This window comes from Nanorana parkeri, unplaced genomic scaffold (genome assembly GCF_000935625.1).
Source record: "Nanorana parkeri isolate BGI_ZX_2015 unplaced genomic scaffold, ASM93562v1 scaffold64, whole genome shotgun sequence".
Classification (NCBI taxonomy): domain Eukaryota; kingdom Metazoa; phylum Chordata; class Amphibia; order Anura; family Dicroglossidae; genus Nanorana; species Nanorana parkeri.
In genome coordinates, this window is record NW_017306332.1 from 2,100,451 (window position 1) to 2,121,545 (window position 21,095).

At 38.9% G+C, this 21,095-nt stretch overlaps 1 protein-coding gene across 2 annotated transcripts in view; it reads left to right on the top strand.

Annotated features, from left to right (window-relative positions):
• ABCB5 (ATP binding cassette subfamily B member 5) overlaps positions 1–21,095 on the top strand; it is a 169,803-nt gene that overhangs the window by 135,951 nt on the left and 12,757 nt on the right. The window contains exons 13-14 of one of the 2 annotated variants that reach the window (XM_018576330.1): positions 20,434–20,595; positions 20,797–20,946. The exons of the other annotated variant lie outside the window; for it this stretch is intronic. Coding sequence (XP_018431832.1) covers positions 20,434–20,595; positions 20,797–20,946 — 312 coding nt within the window. The remainder of the gene's footprint in view (positions 1–20,433; positions 20,596–20,796; positions 20,947–21,095) is intronic. 2 annotated transcript variants of the gene reach the window in all.

Consider the following 21,095-nt stretch of genomic DNA (forward strand, 5'->3'; position numbering starts at 1 on the left):
TCGCTACAAAAATCGCGCGATAAATCGCTCAATGTGAACGGGGCCTAAAAGGTGAAACTAATATATGAGATAGACTCATTATATGCAAAGCAAGATAATTCAAGCCGTGATTTTTCATAATTGTGATGATTATGGCTTACAGCTCATGAAAACCCCAAGAACCCCAAATCCACAACCCCAAAATGTAGATTATTACATGCAATCAATAAAACAAGGATTGTACATAGAACAATATCGGACCTATGAAAAGTACAAGCATGCATATGTACTCAGTACTTGGTTTGGGCCCCTTTTGCAGAACTTACTGCAATTACTTTTGCACGATATTCTAATTATTCGAGTATCACCTGTATATGCTTAATGACATCACTGTTGCTGCACTGTATGTATGGTCACTCATGTTTATGGTAGTGAATGGATACAGCTGGATAACAACTTGTCATTTATTTTATTTCACATCAGGATGTTATTGTAGTAAGAAGGATCTTTGGTTACATGTACCTTTATGTTTATACTGTTGCTGTTAAAGGATTTTTTGATACACGGCTGACCTCGTAGTCCTTTTCTTTTTCTATATTTTGTAACAAAAAAAAAACGATAGAGGTTCTATCTCATCCACCACTACTGTATGAAAAATAAAAATTGGCTCGTGTTTTACTTTAATGACAACTAACATTACAATTTACCTTTGAAAATGTTTAAACTGCTGAATTTATTCTGACTAGGGATATATATTTGACAAGCCAGAGGGAACATACCAATAATTATCTTTAAGCACCTTAACAGTATAAGCCAATGATCTCTTTTGATCTCCATTAGTATCCCCGTATATGACGGTCAGGTTAATTATTGCCACCTGAGACCCTACTGGGGAGATTTTCTCTCATTTTCTTGTTAGGACAGGAAGTATTAAAAAACAGAAATACCGAAAAAAATATATATATATTCTTGCTGCCTGTGTTTTTCTGTTGAATTTCTTGTATACCTGTCCATGGGACAACAAGTACAAAAATTCTCCCAATGGGGTCAGAGGCTTTAGGGCCCATTCACACCACATCCAGATCTTCTCCAGACCAGACCAGATTGTTTCCGGTCACAAAATGCATCTTAATGTATCCCTAAGCTATTTATGGCCTCTGTTCACAGCAGGGCAGTCCAGACCAGATCAGAAAATTACTGCATGTCTCATTTTGTCTGCTCTGGAATGCACTGGAACTGCGGGTAGGTCCACATCATTTTCCGGACCAGATCTGATCCGGAAAATGGTGTGAGCCCTTAAAGCAGAAGTAAAGTAAAAAAAGGAATAAAAAAGACCCCCCCCCAGGAGCTTTTAGCCATAATGTACTCGTATGCACAGCACATCAGTGGATTATAGCAGACTTGCCTGCCAAATTGATCCCCTCTAACACTGCAGTGTTAGCGCTCTCCTCCCTCACCGGGGTTTCCATCTTTCTGATCTTTTTTTGGAATCGGTGTGTTCAGCCACTTGATTAACCAATTCACAGAAACAATTGCAGATAGGAAGATTTATGACAGAATGTACAAGTATGCTGTGCAAAACCAAACATTTACACTGCAGTTTACTTCCACTTTAAGCCTGTCGGTCAGCATTTTTATAACTACAACTGTAACTTGAAGTCAAAGATTTTCACCACACTTGCTGTTCTTCTGACAGATCATATTGAAAATGAAAAACCTTTAAGAGTTATGGCTCACTTAATACTAGATTTTAGTGATTCTTTAGACAATGCATTGTGCAGGAATTGCTCTTTAAATAGCAGAACTGGTAGTTAGTGGGAAAACTGCAATCAGGCCTTATTTCTGTTTTGGGACTACATTTATACTTGCACAAGTCTCACTGAAAATGATTGATGGTGATGAGTCTGCCTCTTTGACTCTGCCAAAGGTTGCTAAATGGTTAGTGTCACAACTGCAGTGCAGACATAAAAGTGCGCATTATCACCCTTGGAATCCTTAAGGTGGCCAAACATCTAGCAATTTGTTCCATAACAAAAAGCACAGAGCGCACCGGCATGTGCAGAATTGTTTTATTGTAGAATAAGAAACCGTAAAAATATACTCACAAGAAGTACAGTGATAAGCGCTTATAAAATCTCTTTCTGAATGTAGGGGCCCTCTGTGCTTTTTGTTATAGAATTTCGAATGAAGGTTTTCTAGTCCTTGTGAGGGAGCAGCATGGTGTGTGAAGAGTTTATTCTTTGTGAGAAGGTTGATACATCAGCTGCCACAAGTGCCAGGTGTCAAGTACTGTTTTCATCTGATCTAGAGGGAAATAGGGATGAGCTTTGGGTTTGGGTTGACCATGAGTTCAGCCTGAACCCAAGCTGTATGCAGTCTGCTGAATAGAGTCATTGGGTGCCTGGTGGCTGCAGTGCATAGCGCCATTGGTTACTAGGATGCAGGCAGGAGCACCATAGTAAGCTACAGTATGTGGGGCCGACAGCATCTTGGCAACTAATGATGCTGTCATTGATTGTCATTGCTTGCTAAGACGTCATTTGGTTGCCAATAGTTGTCATTGGTTGTTAAGATGCTGGCAGCCCCCCATCATCATTGGTTGCTAGAACAAGTGCGACCATGGGTTCAGTTTCTGACTAGGTTCAGTGGACATCCGAGGTACCCGTACTCAAGCCAGTTTACTCAGCACTACAAACAATCTATCATCGAATATTGTACAATGCAACACACACAATATTCTTCCGCATTTTGAAGTCGAGTGAAAATATCAATCGAAAATACAATCTATTAGATTATTTATGTAGAGGATCTGTAAAAACCAACCATTTAGTCGATCTGAATTATGATTGGTTGTCCAACATAGACACATGGATATTTGTTAGATTGATTCTACCACTGTTAATCATCAACTTGGCAGAGTCTAAATCAATAGAGAACTCACAAAATGGATTGAATGAAGAGTCTTTGATCTGTGATTTTTTTATTCAATGCGATCACATTGAATGAACATATTGATACTTATGTGGCCATTAGACAGCTCAATCCTCACCTAATAGTTGCAAGCGATGCCTAAATTTGGTGCAACATTTACACAGAGCAGGACATGTACAGACATGGCTACAGTGTAAATCCGGGACTAACAACATTTGTGAGCTCTCTAGTCAGTATTTCTCAAAAATGTCATGTTATTTCTACCTTATTTTATGATTTCTTATATGTTGTTCTTCATTTAACAGCTGCTTTACACGTTGGGTGACATAAGAAAAAAACAAGGGATGACTGACCTTAAGGAAGATGGTTTAAATCTCATTAACGGTCAACCTGCAACAGAAAATTATATGATGCAGGAGGACCTCAAGTATGTATCTGAAATAAAAAAAACATGTAACATATGAGGGTCTATTTTTTTACATATATGTATTTATTTTGCCAAACGTTGCCCTAGTTTACTTTAAATTACCCCATGCTTTTTCACTAAAAGAGATCATACGGCTGCATGTTAAAGCATATTATCAAAAACAGTAAAGCTTAGGTTAGAGTTAAAATTACAAAAACTGGTGGTAAAATAGAATTATACTTTCTTGATGGAGCTCGTTATTTGGATTGTGATGCTGTGAATAAAATGAAATACTAAATATCCCTGTATCCATGTGTAAAGCCAACATCAAATTGATGGAGTCTCTAATTTCAAATATTTGGTGTGTTATAACACAGGTCTCCAACCAGGAGCCAAACAAATGATGCAGTATGTCAGTGGTCTGCATCTGTAGAAGTCATGCCCAAAATGACAAGCAGATGGCAAGAGACTACCGTAGTCAATAATATGGCCTGTGGTCTCCCTGCTACTGATCCTTTTCCCCCTTCCTGACTTGTCTTCCCCCCCTGACTGTGTTGCCTTGTTCCACGCTGTGTCTCTTTGTGGAAGTGGTCATCTTGCTAAAGGCAGGGCTTTGCTTCCTCATGATCTAATTACTGGTGATCTGATGACTGGTGGGGAAATATTTAAAAAGCAGCAGGAGATGAAGGAAGCACAGGTTCACAGAAAGGAAGAAGCAGGAAAATCCTTGTACTGCAGGTCTTTAGATACAGCTTCCCCTCTAGCAAGGAGAACAGCAAGTAGCAAAGTAGTGACATCATCAAATCTCAATTTAAATCTCCTAAGACTATCAGACAGAGTCAGCAATGCCTTAGGCCTCATGTTGCAGATATACAGATATGAGGCTCAAGACACAAGAATTGCCCTTCTATTTTTCAGAAGTAATTCAAGGCAAAAAGTGAATCTTTCAGGGTACATCTTAAGCACAATTAACATTTCAAGATGTTCCCTTTAAGGCAAATCTAAAAGGATCAATACTAACTTGCAACGAGTATGAAGGTCTGGAATTTTAAATTTCTAATCTGCATGATTGTTCCAGGTCACTGGTATTAAAGCCACAGGCAGGTATCTAGAAGAAAGTCATCATTAGCAGCTGTTTAAGGGCCCATTCACACCAATCCATGCACTACTTTTTTTTACAACACGTGGTGTTGTGGAACCACATGGCAGCGCATTGCAGCCGGAATGTGCGTTGGAATGCGATTTAAATGAATGGCAACGCAACGCATCGGCCATACTCTATCGCAGGGTAGGTGAGTTGCATGATAGCATGCATCAACTGCATGGTAATGTGCGATTAACACAAGACATTGGTGTAAATGGGCCCTTCAACTAACTTTCATTTTAGCCTGGATGGCCATGAGCAAGTTTGCAGTTAAAGTCTGTATAAAGTTCTAGGGGTATATCTATGAAGAAATCATACCAGTACAGAGAACAAGTTAGTTAAATATAAACCCATGACCCAGATTAATGATTAAAATAAACTTATTATCTGAAATAGAGTTATAAAATATATAACACTTGCTCTGAAAAACAAAGGCAAGTGGAAACATTGAGTTATAGATGACCTCTGAAACAAATTCAATGTTGTCACTGCTATTTTTATATATTTTTAAAACATGCAACATATCTGTTTCAATATTTTGGATTTCTGTTAAAGGAATCCTGAGCCATTAGATATTGGTCACTGAATAATTTCATTACATAACTTTTGCAGCAGGCAAATCTCAGGTGTATTCTCCTACCTGCATAGCACTGCCTGCTTTTTCAGTATTTCTGAATATCTTATCTGCATAACACTGCCTGCTTTCTCAATGTTTCTGAAGATCCTACCTGTATGCTGATTTTCTGGAAGTTGGTATTTATATGGGCTAGGCATGGAACAACAGCTTCTGGCAATGATATCCCATTGCCCAGCTCATAAGGTTGATCTTTGGTGCAGAGTATCCCAGTGTGGCAGAGGTGAGATTGCAAGCAATAGGTTCATTTTATATTACTGAGAGTTAGTGCAAAGGGTTACAGGGATGATTAGGGTTAGGGGTTATAGGGAAGGTTTGTATTAGAGTTACTGTTAGGGTAGGGATCACAAGGAGGGTTAGGATTAGGGTTACAAGGAAGATTACTATAAAAATTAGTGTTGGGGTTACAGGAATGGTTAGTGAAACGGTTACTGGGATGGTTAGGGTGAAAAGAAGGTAAGTATAAGGGTTACAGAGAGGGTTAGTGTTAGCATTATAGGGGAAGTTAGCGTTAAGGCTGGGTTTACAGCAAGGGTTAGCATTAGGGTTGAGCTTGCAGGGTGGGTTAACAATAGGGTTGGGATTTGAGAGAGGGTTCATGAGAGGGTTGGGGTTACAGAGTGAGTTGGTTGGTGAGAGATGGGTGTAGGGTAAGGGTAGGGCATTGCTCTCAGCATGTAAGTTCTCTACCTGCTAATAAATAGGGCTAGGGTTAGGGTTGGGTCTGGCAATAGGTAATGCCCTAAACTTTGCATATTCAGAAGCAGTGGAGGAGATTGCATGTACACCTATATTGTTTTCAGGGGTTTTTTGTGGTATATTGCAAAGGTGCGCAGGGCTGTGCTGATAGAAGCAGGCCTGTTAGGATGCCTTGGTCTACAAGCCTTCAGTATTTCTAACTTGTAAGTAGTCATTATAGATCTGCTTTACTTTGCCTAGGCTGTTTGATTGTTTTCTGAGCCTGGGAACACCTGAACTGATCAGGAGCCAGGAGGCATTCAATACTGTGAATAGTTTCTTGCTATTAGTCTGAATTATCTCAAAACAATGATTATGCAGTGTATATAAAGGTCCTCAATGGAAGCTCGGCCTTACATGTCTTTTATTGGGTTTGCATAACATATAGAAGGTATACACCAGCAGTTGTACAGTATACAATGCCAACTGATTTACATTCATTTGCTGATTTAGTACAAATAAAACACAGAGGTATAAAATACAAATAACCTTAATAGCACATATAAAAACCAATTGAGGTGAGTTTTTTGGCTGATAAAAAGTAAAGAATAAAATGAATATATAGTAAGTGGTTTATATCACAATAACATACAATTCTGAAAACATTACCTATTAATTACAACCAACAAGACCTTCCTCGGCCTTTGTAATCTGGTATGCGCTTCTACTAAATATAATTGTCATTCTTCTCCTAGGAATCCAAAAAAGAAAAACAAAGAACAAGAAAAAATGAAAAGTGTTGGCCCGATTGAGATTGTAAGTCACTCTAATATTATACCTTTTAAAATATATCATGACAAATATGATTTTTGCAAGATAGAGTATAATATTCTGCTTTAATGTATTGTATACCAATTAATGCCAACTACGTCTTTTTATTTTACTTTTTTATCTGTTCTTTTTTTATGTTGTTTTCTAGTTTCGATATGCCAATGGGCTTGATATCTTTTATATGATTGTTGGAGTTCTTGGAGCCATTGGAAATGGAGTCTCTCAACCTTTAATGTTCATCGTGTTTGGAGAAATGACTGACAGTATTTTGTGTTACAATTCATCTCTATCTAACACAAGTAAGTCTTGTTCACATAATTCTAATAATATAATTTAAGATTACTTGGAGACAACCATGTTTCAGTTTCTTGATAAACAAGGATAGAACTAGTTTTGGAACAATGATGTAATGGAGTATCCCACAAAGCTGATATTATATGTATGTGCTAGAGGTAGTTAATCCTAGATTTCCCTTATTTACGACCTCTTAGGTAGGACCTAGTAAGAAACCAACTGCAGAGAGCATTGATTTTGTTAATAGTCTCAAACATCTACGTATTAGAAACTTGTACAGACTTTCTAAATAGTTCACTCTTCTTACAGAGTCCAACAGCGTACAAAAAAGCACCATGTTTTCATGCAAAGCATTGCGTCAGCTCACTTCCCCTACAAAGTTTGCATTGAGAGATAGAGACAATGGCCCCTCTACAAAATACCCAGAAGAGGGTAACAGTTTCTACCTCCTGACCCTCTCATCATACATGTCTGGATTTTACACCATTCTTAGGGATTGGGGAATTTGGGTTCTAAACAAGAAAATCAGGGGTCTTTTTTAGTCTGAGAAGTATCAAGTATTTCTACAACCCACGTATTCTGATTATATAAATATTAAGTATTATTTGCCGTCTCTGGCCAGATATATACCAAGTATACAGTATATCTATCCAGTCTATACTACTTTCAGTCAAACACATTGTAGGACAGGCAAGCTTATTTAGCAAGGAAGAGGAGGGGCTAAATGCTGAGAATTCCAAATTAAGATCTGATGGATTACTTTGCACTGTACAGGCACTGCATTTTGCTTTACGCTCTTAAACAGATGCATCCAAATGTCCGAATTCATGAAATGTCATCCCAATTTGCATTTGAAACAAAATTTCCACCCCCCACAAAGAGGAGAGATGTTCTGTAGTCCACACAGGAGAACTGTGGAGGGCTGAGACAGAGTACACAGAAAGTTAGGAGCTTACTCGATTTGTGTCAGGATCAACAGATATTTTTCTCTATTGATAGTCTTTTTAAAGAGGTAAAAATGGGGAAATGTGCACATGCTGGAAATATTTACTGAAAATATTGGTTTTGCTCATACATGAACGGTTTTGTTTAGAGCAATTACAAAAGTAATTGGAAGTTCATTTTTTTAAATAGACAAAAAAAGGAGCCTTATGTGCTATGTTGATGGCTAAGCCTACACTGTCAATTATAGCATTTACCACAAGGGCAGCTGCATCTGCCAGGGTCAGCTCATTTTGGTGACATAAAAATAGTTTTTTTGCTATATACAATGCTGACTAACATTTACACACAATTAATACTTTGTATGTTTCATTATTTTGCAGGTGAATGTGCTAAATTCAAACCACTTGGCGAGCAGATGACTCTGTAAGTTGATTTCACAGTTTGGCTGTTTTTTGTTTCTTTATATTAAACATGACCAAATATAGATTGATGGGTAATATAGAAAACTTGCATTTCTGTTATGGGTGGGTGCTGAAGGGTTGAATCACCTAATCACTTCTTATAGCTCTAGAGCAGGGGTAACAAACCTCTAGCCCTCCAGCTGTGGTGGAACTACAAATCCCATGAGGCATTGCAAGATTCTCGCAGACATGACTCTCGAAGAGAGATGCATCATGGGATTTGTAGATTCACCACAGCTGGAGTGCCGGAGGTTTGCTACCCCTGCTCTAAAGGCTTTAGAATGTTCAGCACTGCCCCACAATGCAGTCACACTCCTCCAGCTGTGTTTCTTCTACTGGGAATTTAAAGTAGAACTGAAGCCAAAACACTTTTTTAGTTTTGAATGGAATAATGGAGGGTTATAACCATTAATAGCTTTTTTTGCCACTGTCCCATTGGGGAGTTTTCCCTTCACTTCCTGTCTGATAGTCACAATAGGAAGACAGAACTAGTGCCCCCATTGGAAGATTTCCCATCTATTCCTGTTCTGATAACAACCAAAAATTTGGGATTCTATTTCACTTTCAGTGATAACGGTCACCAGGACAAATATACAGTGTGAATATCCCTAATGGATATCCCTAATGGGCAGACACAGAAATAAAAACCTGATAGGTGTTCTAATTCCTCTCCTCTCTACCCGAAACTTTAAATACAGAAATCTTGCTGCTAGAGTGCAGTAAATTGAGATATACAAGATCGTGATCGATTAAACTCATAGACATTTAACCAACAGTGAAATATTACACTTGGATGGAACCAGGGGCGGAACTGTGAATCATGGGGCCCCCGGCTAATTTATTCTGTAGTAGCTGGTAGTGTCCACTGTGACAATATACGTATATATCATTGATCTTAACATGAAGTATGTATCAAGGACGGGCAGCAGGAGAGCTGTCAGCATAGTCAGTACACTACTAGGGAGCAGTGCTGGGGATAAAATTTATAGTAGCATTATTAATAGTAACCATAATGATAATTTATATTATGATAAAATGAATAATGCTCTTGCACACACTTTCTCTTCATCCCTAATACAACTTCTTTTAACTCTAGCTTCATTAGTAAGTAAGCCCTCTTAACAGGTTTTACAGTGAACCTCTGGGAGTTGTGACTGCATTAGGCATACAGGTTAATTTCAGTCTGTAGGAGAAGATCAGAGGGCAATAAAACTACACTGCTAATATAGATAATAAAATGCTTCTTAATGCACAGAGAGAAATCTGTGACTAGACCATCCTAAGGCCTGATTTCAGCCCTTCTATACCAGAAACTTCACAGTTTAGTTTTACTAATCAACCCCTCTAATAGGGCCCCTTCCTACTCCTGGCCCCATCGCAGTCACGTGGGCTCCTATGGCTATTGTTACGCCACTGGATGGAACAACCCTTTAAAGTGCTATTTTGGCTATAGGTGGGGTCTACAGAGACAGGTCTTCCAGCTTTTATTTATATCCCTGGGGACTACTGAACATGATAGCCTCTTATGATGGCAGAACCGGAAGCATAAATGTGAATAGCTTACCACAGAAATGTTCAAGAAATCTAAGAAAGACATATCTAGCCTATCAGCTCCCACGTTTTTGCATTGTTATATTTACAGATATTTCCTTTGTTTTCAGGTTTTCCCTCTACTATGTGGGGATAGGAGCAGGAGTTATAATTTGTGGATACTTTCAGGTCTCCTTTTGGGTTCTGGCTGCTGCAAGACAGACTAGAACAATGAGAAAAATGTTTTTTCATTCTGTGTTAGCAAAAGAAATTGGCTGGTTTGATGTCACTCAGTCTGGTGAACTTAACACCCGTCTTACAGAGTAAGAATTGTATTTATTTATTTTTTATTCATCTTTCTTGAATCAAAAATATTTCAACCTTTGTAGCGGGATTATTAATTGGATTAATAAAAGGATGGAAACTTGCTCTAGTTCTAATAGCAATCGGTCCAGTTGTGGCCATTTCAACAGCCATATCGTCAAAGGTGATGGAAGACCATGTGGTATCAAACACTGTGGGACTTAAGAAAAGAGATTGGGGAAGTGACGTTTACAGCAAACAATCAGGAAGGAGATTTATTTTTTAACATGGTTATTATTTTTGGAACCACATAAACATGCTCATATGTAGGGTGCGAGCTCGTCTATAGAATTCACTTGAAGGAACAGACATAAAAAGAAGGTATTAAAGAGACTCTGGGGTTGATTTACTAACCTTATAAACACGCCACGAACAAGTATACACCTCTGTAGTGTGTTCCCTCCCAGCATGATCTATTGGTGGAATATAGACACCTTTGTAGTGTGTACACACCCAGCAGGTGTGTTGTGCAAAGCCCTGCATGAATTGCAAGGTTTGCTGTGTAAAAATCACACACACCTAGTGCGTGCGTGTGTTTAGGTTAGTAAATCACCCACGCTGTCTCCTTACCTATTCATTCTTTAACCATCTTATCCTCACCTCTCCAGCACTTGCCGCTCCTTTTTTTGCCTAAACACTCAGGGGGTTATTCACTAAGCTGGTAGGCAGCCAAGTAAATAACCGACACAAAGTGAAGTGAGCGGAACGCTGTTCAACTATTCACTTCATCCCTGTACGGCTGGTTTCAGCCGTACATCTGCTGAAATCAGCCGTACATCGGCTGGCTTCTGTTCCTTTCAGTTCAGAACCGAAGTGCAGAGCGCATTTGCCTCAGCCGATCCAACATCTGGATTGGCAGAGCTGAACATCCGCCGGTACACTTGCTGCCATTCAGCCCTATTCTCATGAGTGAGTAAATAGCCGAATGCAGCCGAGCGGCATTCATTCACTAAAGGTTTCTGGTTTCCGGCGGCCAAATTGAGCTGAAAGATTAGCCAAAGCTTCGGCTTAATCCTTCGGCTCTATAGTGAATAACCCTCTCAGTGTTGACTGGTGTTGGAGCTTAGAGGGAATAACCTCCTTCTGGTGATTCTGGGGAAGTACAGAGATAAGTAGGAGGCGGGAAACAATTTTCATAATGGCAGCCTTAAAGGGGCCAGCAAATCTAAAGTTTTTTAATATACTTTAGGTTTACTTTAACACTTTTCAAGATATTTGGGGATGATAGTTTTGTTTTGTTTTTTAAAGTGCCTCTGTCATGAGAGAAGTATGGTGGCTGCCATTGCTGACTTACTGAAATTGCCCCAGACATTAAAACAACACCCAAACATGCATGTTGTTTATAGTGTCAGAATACTTTAACGCTGGCCATGTTCAGGGTCAGGTACTCAGTGAGCTAAAAGCCAAAGCATCAGCATGGCAGCCAGGGAACAAGTTTTCAAAAGTAGAGGTCAGCAATGGCAGCCTCCATCATTCTCTCATGACAGATTCCCTTTTAGCCTCAGTTACATACTAACATTCTGCAATTCTTTAGATGCTGGTATCTCTGACAAGCAAGGAGCTTACGGCATATGCAAAGGCTGGAGCTGTGGCTGAAGAGGTCCTCTCCTCCATACGGACAGTGGTGGCATTTGGAGGACAGGAGAAAGAAATAAAAAGGTTTTTTTTTATCACCCTCATTTGTATAAAAACATACAAGAAGTTTACAAATATAGTAGATGTTTGTGTGCAAGCTAAAAAAGTTACCTCCTTTTCCTCCGGTCTATACTTTTCTATATTCAGATACACAAATAACTTGGGAGAAGCTAAAAAAATTGGTATAAAAAAGGCTATCACTTCCCAGCTGGCTGTTGGAGTTATGTATTTTATCATCTATGCTTCCTATGGACTTGGATTTTGGTATGGAACAAAGTTGGCGTTGACTGACGAAAATTATACAATCGGTAGAGTAATGCTGGTGAGTTCTACACTTTGACTCTGGGAATCTGTAATTGATTTGTTTCTATATTAATAACTTTAACCTGGTTTTATATTTTCTTTTAATGTAAAATATTTGTTTTCAAAAATAAGTATTTAATACCGGGTGCAGCCATAACGTGGTTCAAAGAGCACAGCAGAAGCTGCTTCTTTTGAGATTGTGGGGGTGATTTACTAACCTAAACACACGCACGCACTAGGTGCGTGTGATTTTTACACAGCAAAACGTATTTATCAACCAAAAAGTCTCTATAAGCATATTTTCACTAATGCCATATATGGAAAAATCATGCACATGATGCATATATAATGCTGCTTCACAGTTTAGACAAAAATGGTTAGCTCATGCATTTACATTCCTGCATTCATCAACGCAAGCAACACAACATAGAGCTAATTTACACAACATCACCTTGCAAATTCATGCAGGGCTTTGCACAACACACCTGCTGGGTGTGTACACACTACAAAGGTGTTTAGATTCCACCCATAGATCATGCTGGGAGGGAACACACTACAGAGGTGTATACATGTTCGTGGTGTGTTTATAAGGTTAGTAAATCAACCCCTGTGTCTCCCTGGTAGCTTTTCCCACCCATTTAGTTCTATGTGTAAAATTCAATTCAAGCTATTGAGTTCTGTAAACTTTTTTTTGGAACCAAGAGCTGTTTCTAAAATATTATTTTAATAGTAAGTAATAGAAGTTCAAAACAAATCCACTCTCCCTTTAACCCAGCGGGTTGCGTAAAAATGGCAGGATGCAATTGCCAGTTCAGGGAACTTTGCAGTTTATTGACAATTGCAAATAGCAGAGATATTACAATGCTGCAAATGTTTAAATACCTATTTTATTTTGTAATTAGTTTCCTTTTTAATTTACAGATCTTCTTCAGTGTGGTCTTCAGCAGCTATTGCCTGGGTCAGGCAGCTTCTCACCTTGAAGCTTTTTCTGTGGCAAGAGGTGCTGCTTATAACATCTTCAAAATCATTGATCAGGTGGGGGACTAAGCATTATACAATGAAAAAAAACACTTTATGAAAAACCAAGATTAGTTTTTTCAGTACAGACCCTCTAACATTAGGAAAAAGGACGACTGCTTCTGAACATCTCCGTACCTTTCAGATTAAAAATCACTTATTCTTGCATAATAAAAGAAGAATTACACTAATCAATGTTTGTGCACAAAGAGGGGTTATAGAGATGAGGAGAGGGGAGCAGATGAGAGGTTTGTGTTCTTTGTAATGCATCAGAAATGAAGTAGGCAGGGCTGACACCATGCGCTTTGGAATTCAAAGTTAAAAATACACTGTGTTGCTATGCCAAAGAGAAAGGTAGGAGCATATCATATTTCTGGCACATCAACACTTGCAGCATGTTTAAAAAGTTAAAACATGGGAAATTGTGAATTTATTGATGAGATGTACTAACTGGGTATTTTTTAATTTGCCTTGACATATGCTTTAAGAATTAGCAGTTAAGATGTACAACTATTGAATAAGGCTGAACCTTTCACATAGGCTTTAGTTTGGAAAAGCTTCTTCAAACAGTGTAATATATGGTTAATATTTACCTGAGCATTCAGCAAGCTTGGAGCAGCTTTTCTTGAATCCCTTACAATCCCCACCAGCTTCAGTATGGAAGTTTGGAATATGGATCAAGTGCTGGTTGTGGCTTCAAACAAGCATTATCGGGTTTTCAGCAAGATTTAGAATGGCTTGCATGTTGCTCAAAGCCTCGTAAAGCCACGGACAGGTCTGAATTCAGCACTCCTAAATTGGAGTTGGAGTATTTTTAGAGCTTCAAGAGAGCCACAAGATGTCTGCAGAAAGCTTTTTAAATAGCGACAGTATATATTAATTTTTGGACTGCAGTTTACAAGCTGAAGTTTGTCTGAAACAGACCTAGAGTTTTGGAGTCAGTTAACAATTTGCTCATTATTAGCTATAGCCATCCAAAATCAACAGCTTTTCAAGAGAAGGATACGAGCCAGACATTGTAAAGGGAAATGTAGAATTTAGAAATGTGCATTTCTCCTATCCATCAAGAATGGCTGTTCAGGTAAAGGGTGTTTAAGTGAATGGGCTGTTTGGTAATGTTTCATAATAATAGTAGTTCATCGGCCAGTTGCTGGCTGCTTGGTGATATCTTCTTATTTTATATCTATTTACACATTGCCGCTGATAACTCCGTATTGAGGCTTCTTGGGTTAGGCAAAAGAAGTGTCTCTCCGAAAAATAATGCAAAGCTGTCTAGCTTCCTACCTATGCATGAAAAGGTTGCATTACATTGACTAAAATTATAGATGCATATTGACAAATGCATGAATAGATGGAGATGTTTTCACTGACAAGTTCATCATTTAAGCATGTAAGGCTTATACCTGAAGATGCTTCTGTTATGAACAGATTTATGATAGCCAACATCGTCAATATACCTTGGACACACTAGCTGTCCTGGGAAATGAAGTAGCTTCTGATAATAGATTCATAAGTGCGCTTTGCCCCACGAGCCTTAGAGCACTAAGGCAATACAGAGGTAGTTATGACATTATATATCCATAATACAAACACTGAACCCCAACATCATTAAGCACTTCTGCCTTGCAGCACTGGGGGGTCCCTGGTTCAAATCCCGGTCAGGACACTATCTGCAAGGAGTTTGCATGTTCTCCCTGTGCTTGCGTGGGTTTCCTCCATGTACTCCGGTTTCCTCCCACACTCTAAAGACATACTGGAAGGTTAATTGGCTCCTCTCTAAATTGCCCCTCATATGTATGCATGTTAGATAGGGACCATAGACTGTAATCTCAGGGACTGATGTGAATGTGCAACTATGTGAAATGCTGTGTAAATTTGTTGGCACTATATAAATTCCTGTAATAAATAAATAATACATTAAAATAAATAAGCTTCTGCAAGACTGAGACTGGTGGCGGATGCTAGCACCCTTAACTCTGCTATTCTAGGTAATTTAGGAGCACAGTATCTCAGCACACTGCTCTCCTGCTTTGGCCTTTCATAGCCAGTTCCAAGGGAACAGACGAGACCATGAAAATGATAACAGAATAGAAACTCAGGGCATTGTTATGTGTATGCAGCACACGTATAAAAGGGTAAGAACACCCTTAAAACCTTCATTTTTACTGATTAGCCTGTGACATGCCCATGACATACTGCCCTCTGAGTTACATCCTAGAGGACATTTCTTTGAGGACCCTAGAACTATATATTCTATGCTGGAGGTAAGCAAGTACCAGCTCAAAAACGTGTTGTATGCAGAGTCTAGTGAAGTAACATTAATAGAAATTTTCACATCGTAAGCCATAAGTAAGTCTGACATGTAACCTATTAATATTAAGTAAGCAATCCCTCTTACTTCTAAACAATAGGATGCGGAGCATGGGGAAAACATGAGTCTTCTGTATTCATAAAATAAGGGGAAAATGCTAATGTATTTATTTTCTGTGCAGATACTGAAAGGACTTAATCTGACAGTGAAATCTGGTCAGACAGTTGCAATGGTTGGACAAAGTGGTTGTGGTAAAAGCACCACAGTGCAGCTGCTGCAGAGACTGTATGATCCACATGATGGAGAGGTAATTATGTTTTATTCATTACATAGTTACATAGTATTTGAGGTTGAATAAAGACATTAGTCCATCAAGTCCAACCTATTAGGATCTGATTCTAGGAGTATCTGTACAGTAATTTATATCACCGCCCTGGAAGAAGTTACAACTGGCCTGGTTAAACTTCAATTGTCTAAACGCCAATTTTTTTACGCCACTTAGCTACACTTAGCTCCCAGGCACTTTGTTCCCAAGCCCTGTGTGAGCAATTCAAAAAGGAATCATTCATTTCACAAGTTGAAAGCTGAACAGCTCAGGGCAAAGAAACAACCTGTTCCTAAGTTCACCCTCTGACCACATTATATTCACCTCCACTGTGCTCCCACAGTATCAATCGCCAGACCAGAACACTTTCAAATGAGTGAGGGGGCGATATCATTATCCCCGTGTAAGCACAGACACCTTCTGATATGGAGCTTACATAGGGGTTGTATGCTGGGCGAACTGAGTGGTGGGGTAGCAAAGGGAGAGGTGAGTCATGGATCTAGAAGTGGGTGAACAAGAGACTTCTATGGGAAAAGTGACTGGGTTTCTTTATATCCCAACCAATAGCTTAATAGTTGTAGTAGAGTATTGTACTATGTTAGCCATCAGTTAATACAGAAGGTTTGGAGTTTAAGTGATACCCTCAAAGCCTGTATAATGCCTGAATAAGGGAATTTAGGCTTACCATACATGTTATAATCATACTGTACAATCTTTGTACAATCAGCTTTGGATTTATCAAAACCATGTAATATGAGGACCTACTTATACCATCCAATCAGGCAGACCCTTTCATTGCATAATTGTTAGTAGATCTAAAGGAAATTTTCAGATTGTGGTCAGTGTGTGGTGAGCTTAGGGTATTCTAAAAGATAGCATCTGTAAAAGAAATTATAATAGAGTTCTGTAATTAGTAAATAGATGTTAGCAATTGAAGGGTATCACTTAAACTCCAATCTTTCGGGCTTTAATAGTTTAAGAATAGGTTTAGGATAAGTCTGTTAAAAAAAAATTCAAGGCAACTGGACTTGCTGTATTTTTCTTGAAGAATTTCACTGGACATCCCACCAGCTTTCTCAATTCAGAATTCTCAACTCAATTCTGAATTGAGAAAGCTGGTCGGATGTCCAGTGAAACGTCTTCAAGAAAAATACAGCAAGTCCAGTTGCCTTTTTTACAGATATACCATAACCTGGATGAGAACCTTCCCAGATGTTTAGGATAAGGTTAAAATGCTTGTCAGGTTTTCATTGCTGTATATTAAGCTTTTGATGTTGTTTTCCTTCACTTCGTGTTCTATGTGTCATTTCTCTCCTAAAGGAGGAAGTAAAAAGTTGATCTAGGTTTTTTCCCTTCCTCATGTGAATATTATTAATACTGTGTGTCATATTGGATGAATAATAAAAGCTGTTTTTTTAATGATATCTATTATGAGTGTTTGCATATATGTATTTTTCCAGGTATTACTGGCATATATGTCTTTTATCCCATCTGTTTTATTAGATATTGGTTGATGGTCATGATATACGGTCCCTGAATATCAGACGATACAGAGAATTAATCGGTGTGGTTAGCCAAGAGCCTATACTTTTTGGAACAACAATTAAAAACAACATTAAGTATGGAAGATTAGATGTGACAGACGAAGAAATCGAGAGGGCAGCTAAAGAAGCCAATGCCTATAACTTCATTATGGAGCTTCCTGATGTATGTATCTGTAGACTAAAATAATAGCTGCTAATGTGAACTTGTTTTGTAGGCAATCTCTTAACTCAGGTTAGCCATGAATGGACCACTGAAGCAAATCATTCTAATAAATACGGATTTTGCTTGTGAGTACGGAAATTAGGGATAAGCTCAGGTTCGGATCGAACCCAGTTCAAACCTGAGCTCCTCTGAACAGGGAAGGAGCTTCTCTGAGCATGAATAGAAACTCCTTCCGCTGCCGCCCAATTCGCAGCAGCCCAGGAATTCCCTGCCTGCATATTTGGTTAATGACATTTACCAAATATCGCCATGTGGCCATTTAAGGTCAGTGACAGCAGCACAAGTATCCTGCTCCTTTGTTTATGTTCAGCTGCGCAGATGGGAGTGCCTTGACCCGCAGCTGATTGGGCGGGTAGCCCCAGGGCACTTCTGGTTTAGAGCTTGGTCTGAACCTTTTGCTAATATCATAGAATCATAAACATAAAATCTGTATGTTTGGCACCATTAGCATTGGTAAGGATTGTGACAGGCTCTCGGATATCTTCGTTGAGGATAAGTAAATATCTCTCGAATACTTATATGTACACCTGGACTAGGGATCAACTTCAAACTATATTACTAATATATATCCAGAATTCCAATCAAAATTCCATTATCTCCTTTAAGAGAGTGAGAGAAAGATGCTGATAGAGCTCTGTGCATAGCAGAGACAATAACTCACTCGAACACTGGAGTTGGTTTTCTAAAGATGTAAAGTGTTCACTTTATAAAGTACATGTTCACTTAGCTTGGTAAGCTGGGTATGACTTGCATAATAAATGAAAAAACAGGGCTTTTGCTAGCACATGTCTGGATGGTGGAAGTGAACCCAGATTCACATTTTTACTAAGCAAGGTGAGCATTCTCTTTTCCAAGTGTTTACTTTTTACACAGTTAGGAAATCATCCCCATTGTGATAAATAAGGACAAATTGTATTGATTTATGAAAACTGAATGGAATAGCAAATAAATAAACAGGGGTGTTGCCCATATTTTGTATCCTTGCGTGTGCAGTGTCATTGTGGTGAGCACTTCTGCCTTGCAGCACCTAGGGTCCCCGGTCAAATCCTAGTCAGGACACTATCTGCAAGGAGTTTGCATGTTCTCCCTGTGCTTGTGTGGGTTTCCTCCGGGTACTCCGGTTTGCTCCCACACTCCAAAGACATGCTGGAAGGTTAATTGGCTCCTCTCTAAATTGTCCTTGTATGTATGCATGTGAGATAAGGACTTTGATTGTAAGCTCCTTGAGGGCAGGGACTGATGTGAATGTGCTCTATGTAAAGTGCTGCGTAAATTGTCAGCGCTATATAAATACCTATAGTAAAAAAATAAAATGTACTCGTACCTAAAATGTCCCAATATAGTGTAAAATGGTTTTTGAAGTTTATTATTTGTTATCAGTCTCTCATCTGTAATGGCAAATTTAAACTTATAGATTGCTACTGACATTTTTTGTTGTAGTTGCAAATCATAATAAAAATACAATAAAACATTTTCATAACGTCTCATTCCTTTTTGACTCTTCCATAGAAATTTGAAACCCTAGTTGGGGAAAGAGGAGCCCAGCTAAGTGGTGGGCAGAAGCAAAGAATAGCTATAGCCCGTGCCTTGGTCCGAAACCCTAAAATACTCTTATTGGATGAGGCTACTTCAGCACTGGATACTGAAAGTGAATCTGTTGTACAAGCTGCCCTAGACAAGGTATCGTTTCCCAGCAATGTCATTCAGTTACATAAATCATCCACTATAGCTGCACCTTCTTTATGGCTGACACAGAGCTCAGCGAAGCTGGCCCCCCTTCAATTGGCACAATCAAAAACTCCAGTGTGTTTCTTTAGTGCTACGTTTGTGCTGTTTTGTGCCGCAAAAATTAACATTTGTGCTGTTTTTATTTTAAAGATAATAGCAATTGTTTGTTTCAAGATGATGACATGATGGATGGTTAGTGCTACATTTGTGCTGGTTTGTGCCGTTTAAATCTCCATTGTATCTCCTTTCGTTGTCAAGTTATTAACCATTTATTAAAAGGTCACCAAAGGTCACCCAGCCCCCCATCACAGCCAAAATACACGAAACCAGGCTGGATGGTTTTTGCTACGTTTGTGCTGGTTTGTGCCATTTAAATCTTCATTCTACCATCTTTCGTTTTCAAGTTATTAACCATTTATTAAAGGTCACCAAAGATCACCCAGCCCCCCATCACAGCCAAAATACACAAAACCAGGCTGGTTGGTTAGTGCTACGTTTGTGCTGTAAAAATTAACATCTGTGCTGCTTTTATTTGTAAGATAATAGCAATTGTTTTGTTTTTTTTAAGATGATGACATCACCAGCCCCCCACCCCCCGCAACAGACACGAAACCGGGCTGGTTGGTTAGTGCTACGCTTGTGCTGGTTTGTGCTGTAAAAATTAACATCTGTGCTGCTTTTATTTGTAAGATAATAGCAATTGTTTTGTTTTTTTAAGATGATGACATCACCAGCCCCCCCCGCAACAGCCAAAAGACAGAAAAGGGGCTGGTTGGTTAGTGCTACGCTTGTGCTGTAAAAATTAACATTTGTGCTGCTTCATTTTATGAACTCCATTAAATAGCACTAACCAACCAGTCTGGTTTTGTGTCTTTAGGCTGTGGTGGGGGGCTGGGTGACCTTTAGCACTAACCATCCAGCAAGTTTCATGTCTTTTTGCTGTTGTAGGGGGGCTGGTGATGTCATCATCTTGAAACAAACAATTGCTATTATCTTTAAAATAAAAGCAGCACAAATGTTAATTTTTGCGGCACAAAACAGCACAAACGTAGCACTAAAGAAACACACTGGAGTTTTTGTTTGTGCCGATTGAAGGGGGGCCAGCTTCGCTGAGCTCTGACACAGTCAAAAACTGTCATTAACTCTTTCAGGCCAGTGAGGGTCGTACCACCATTGTCATTGCCCATCGTTTGAGCACAGTGTGGACAGCAGATCTAATTGTAGTGTTGGAAAATGGTGCCGTGGCTGAAAACGGAACCCATTCGGAATTAATGGCGAAAAAAGGAATATATTATTCACTCGCAACAGCTCAGGTATTCTGAATTACTAGTATAAGAATCTCAGTTGAAATGTGTAGAGAAAATGGTGGGCACCAGCTTCTTTTCACGTGGTAAAATATGATCAAATCCAGATTTCTATAGAAATCTTATCGAACAATAATAACAAATTTGTTTTACTCAGTATTTGCTTCTATAGCTTACATACATTTTTTTACTTCTGTGATTATTTTTCAGGCCATACAGACAACAGTGGAAAGTGAAACAGCACAAGGAACACTGGAGAAGCCGTCTTTAGTACAGAGAATAAACTCCAATATGTCAACTGGAAAATTCTCTATGTCTGAAAAAGGGGAGGAAGATGATATTGCAGAGGATAAAGAGAAGGTAATAGGACATTTAAAGTAGTGAAATGGATATCCCTACATATACATATACATTACATAACTAATACTTTACATGATGGAAACTGATGTCCACATTTATTTTTAGCCTTAAAGGAGAAGTGCGGGTAGAGTAAAACATATTCTTCCCGC